The sequence below is a fragment of the Suricata suricatta genome, chromosome 5, assembly GCF_006229205.1.
Source record: "Suricata suricatta isolate VVHF042 chromosome 5, meerkat_22Aug2017_6uvM2_HiC, whole genome shotgun sequence".
NCBI classification, from domain to species: Eukaryota; Metazoa; Chordata; class Mammalia; order Carnivora; family Herpestidae; genus Suricata; species Suricata suricatta.
The window spans coordinates 154,402,613-154,405,965 of record NC_043704.1 but is presented as its reverse complement, the minus strand read 5'-3'; the positions used below and the strand labels follow the sequence as shown (position 1 = coordinate 154,405,965).

The following is a 3,353-nucleotide window of genomic DNA, read 5'->3' as shown; positions in this document are numbered from 1 at the left end:
GTCTACTGTATATAGTTGAGTGAAGAATGCTGAAAGGAGTCTGTAGGTAGGCGCATTTCCTAAAGCACCTGGCTTTCTCCACGGGAGACAGAAGACTCCACTGTCCTTCCAAAGGGGAGAAGTTGACTGTAAAACAGCTCAAAGACCACACCGACCTCAGTGTCCACATCGAATCAGGTCGCCTGGACAGGTGTGTAGGACAGTGACTTTATTTCCACTGAAGACGTAAGAAGTCATCTTTTTGTATTTAGAGGGAGAGAGTGTGCAGGGGAGGGAGAGAGAGAAAGAGAGAGAGAGAGAGAGAGAGAGAGAGAGAGAGAGAGGGTGAGAATCCCAAGAGGCTCCAAGCTCAGCTCAGAGCCTGATGCAGAACTCGATCTCACAACCCCGTCTGCAATGGTCATGACCTGAGGCCAAAATTAAGAGTCAGACACTCCACGTACTGAGCCATCCAGGTGCCCTCTATAAGAAGTAATCTTTTGGTTCATTTCAAAGTCTTGCAAAATATTTCCGATTAACATTTCGTTCTCAGAGTATCCAGAATGTGCCGAGCCCTCCTGCACATTGGTTGGGAAAATCACACAACTCTGTAGAGAAATCGACAGGAAAGTTGAACGGATGTTTCACAGATGATCTCCAAATGCCCTCAAACAGAAAGGACGCGGCGCCCCGCCCGTGACAAGGGAAGTGAAAATTTCTGAAAAGCCACAGGAGGGAAAGTGGTTCTGAATCGAACAGCGGAGCAGTGGCTTCTATCACACTAAACCTTCGCAGGCAGCAAGCATAAAGTGGGAAAATGGCCCGGCAGACAGTGAGTAGAAGGTACTGGGGAATGAGCAGAAGCGGGCAGACACTGGGAGGAGTGTGCCCCGGAAAGATCCGTCCAAGGGCAAAGCCCAGTCTGTGCGACAGGTGCAGCTGGAATGCAGGGGGAGTGCACAGCGGTCCAGACACGGGGGCCGGTCCTGGGGCTCGGGCGGCACCTCGGGCAGCTGGGAATCAAGGCAGGGAGATACCGAGCGAGACTGAGTCTGTGTGCAAACCTGCCTCACACCCTTGAACGACCCCTACCTGGGTGTGTGCAGGAGCCCCACAGGGCCCTGGAAGCACCCCAGCCAGAGGTCAAAGGAGCGGAGGCTCCGGCTACTGCCAGCTACACGGCAGACAGATCTCGGAGTTGAGTCCCAACAAAAACCGTCCTCCTTACATAAATAAGGAAGAGCACAACACCCACAGGCTGTGCCACACGCAGCCACAGCCCTCGGCCCTCGGCACGCTGCGACAGTTACCAGACACACGAAGAAATGAGAAAAAGTGAGATGGCCCGAGCCGAGAGCAGCCCATACAGGCCAAGCCGATGACTGGCCATGGACGCCGAAACAGCTACTGTTCAACGTTCAGCGTGCAAGGGGGTCTGGAACTGGAAGGCACATTCCCGCAGGGCTTCAAACCCTTGACGAGCTTAGCAGCAGATTGGAAAAGGCGTAAGAAAGACCAGAAAACTTCAATATACACCAGTAAGTGGACAGAGTGGCTGTGTGTCCTGTGAGTCAGTGTCCAGAGGCGTGACAAGCACACGCACAGAAAAAACGACAATACCCACGGGCAGCAGACTCCACGGGCTCCCCACCAGGAGGAGCGCTGCCGGGAAGCAGCAGGAGGGTCTGTAAGCACTGCGAGTCCACGCAGAGCTCCGGGCTCACAGGACAGCTCTTCCAGAACTGTGTGGTGGACGTCGGCAGAGACACAGAAACCATGGGAGCGCCCAACGGTCCCCAAGGCCCCAGAGCAGGCAGCGACTCGGTCCGCGGGGAGGAGGGGAGTGCCAGGGATGGCAGACACAGAAAAGGTACCTTTTCCACTCTGACTTTCTTAAAAAGGTAACTGTGGGGCCGAGAACACACATAGCTGCAAAGTGCCAGAGGGCAGCGCACAGGACTGGCCAGCCGAGGAGTCTACACCCCGCCCTCTCCCCACTTCCACAGAGTCTACACCCTGCCCTCTGCCTACGCGTCTACACTCCCCCACCCCCCCTCGCCTTATGCGTCTACACCCCGCCCTTGCTTAAGAGTCTACACCCCAACCCCCAACCCTGCCCTCCCTAGATGAGTCTACACCCCGCCCCCCGCAGATGAATCTGTACACCCCTCCCCGCTGTGAGTCTACGCCCCCACCCCACCCCCTGTGCTTATAACTGACATAAACTAGCAAAGCACATCTAAGTTCACCGGGCCAAGTTCAGGGCGCATATAAGTTTCGCTAAAAACAACGCCAAGAAGAGCATCTACAAAGTTGGTGCAGAGATTAGGACAGAGCACTCCTCAGTGCTGTGCTAGCCCACGAGGAGGCGGGAAAGGAGGGATGAAGCGGCGGCAAGGACACCTGGCAGGAGGACTTTAGCTGTGTTTCCGCCGACCAGGGGGAGCCCAGGGACGCGCCAGGGCACCGCATCACAGCTGGTACACACCATGTGACAGGACCCGCCTGCAGACGTAAAATCCGCCAGGTCCGGACAGAGAAGGTAACGCACTGGAGGTACCAAGGTGAGCGTAGTCTGCCAAGATGTTTCAGCTGCGTCAGTAAGTACGCGGCGCCCGGGTGGGAGGGTGATGTCGTGTGTCACCTGCTAACGACGTGTGTGTGGGTGTTAGACCACAACGCACATGTTTTTCCTGTGAGCCGTGTGGCCAAATCAGTCTGGAGAATCCCGTTTCACGGATTATTGGAGGTCCTGGCCAAAGCTGTGTGACAAGGATGGAAACAGCGGCTGAGGCGGAAAGGGAAGATGTAAAACCGCCACTATTTGCAGAAGACACACTCCCGTGCAGCGACGAGGCCACACAGCTCTGAGGACCAGCGAGAACAGCGTCTCCAGATAGCAAGCAGCCGTGTTCTGCCGGGTCAGCAAAACCTGCGAAGAACTTGTCCTCGAACAGGAGGCGCGATTCACAGCACCCAGGGGCTTACTGAAGAAAGAACGTCCAAGGAACCGCAGCTCCAGCGACGGAGCTACAAGGGCCCCGAGTGTCTGGAGAAAACCGCTTTCCGGAGCAGGGCGGCACCGGCGGGTGTCACTCGCCTCCCTACCGAGAAGCGAGGTGCCCGCCCGATCCAGACTCCCGCTGAGCTGCTTTTGTGTGCTGGTTTATTTATATTTGAGACCCACTTGCAGCTGAGAGACCTTCTGAAAACTACCAGCAGAGGCTGAGGGGTTTCCGAGACACCGTCCTCCAGCGACACACAAAGCTGTCACTGAGAAAGGACGCTGTGAGGCACAAACCCACAGACGCAGCGGAGGACCGGGCGCCCAGCGAGCGAGGCCCCGCCAGGCCATGGGACACTCGGGAGGTGGA

At 56.5% G+C, this 3,353-nt stretch overlaps 1 gene segment (V, D, J or C); it reads left to right on the top strand.

Annotated features, from left to right (window-relative positions):
• The window catches only part of LOC115291312, an 11,967-nt gene that overhangs the window by 1,470 nt on the left and 7,144 nt on the right, over nucleotides 1-3,353 (top strand). Inside the window, 2 exon segments of the C gene segment in view lie at nucleotides 1,634-1,803; nucleotides 2,420-2,543. Coding sequence covers nucleotides 1,634-1,803; nucleotides 2,420-2,543 — 294 coding nt within the window.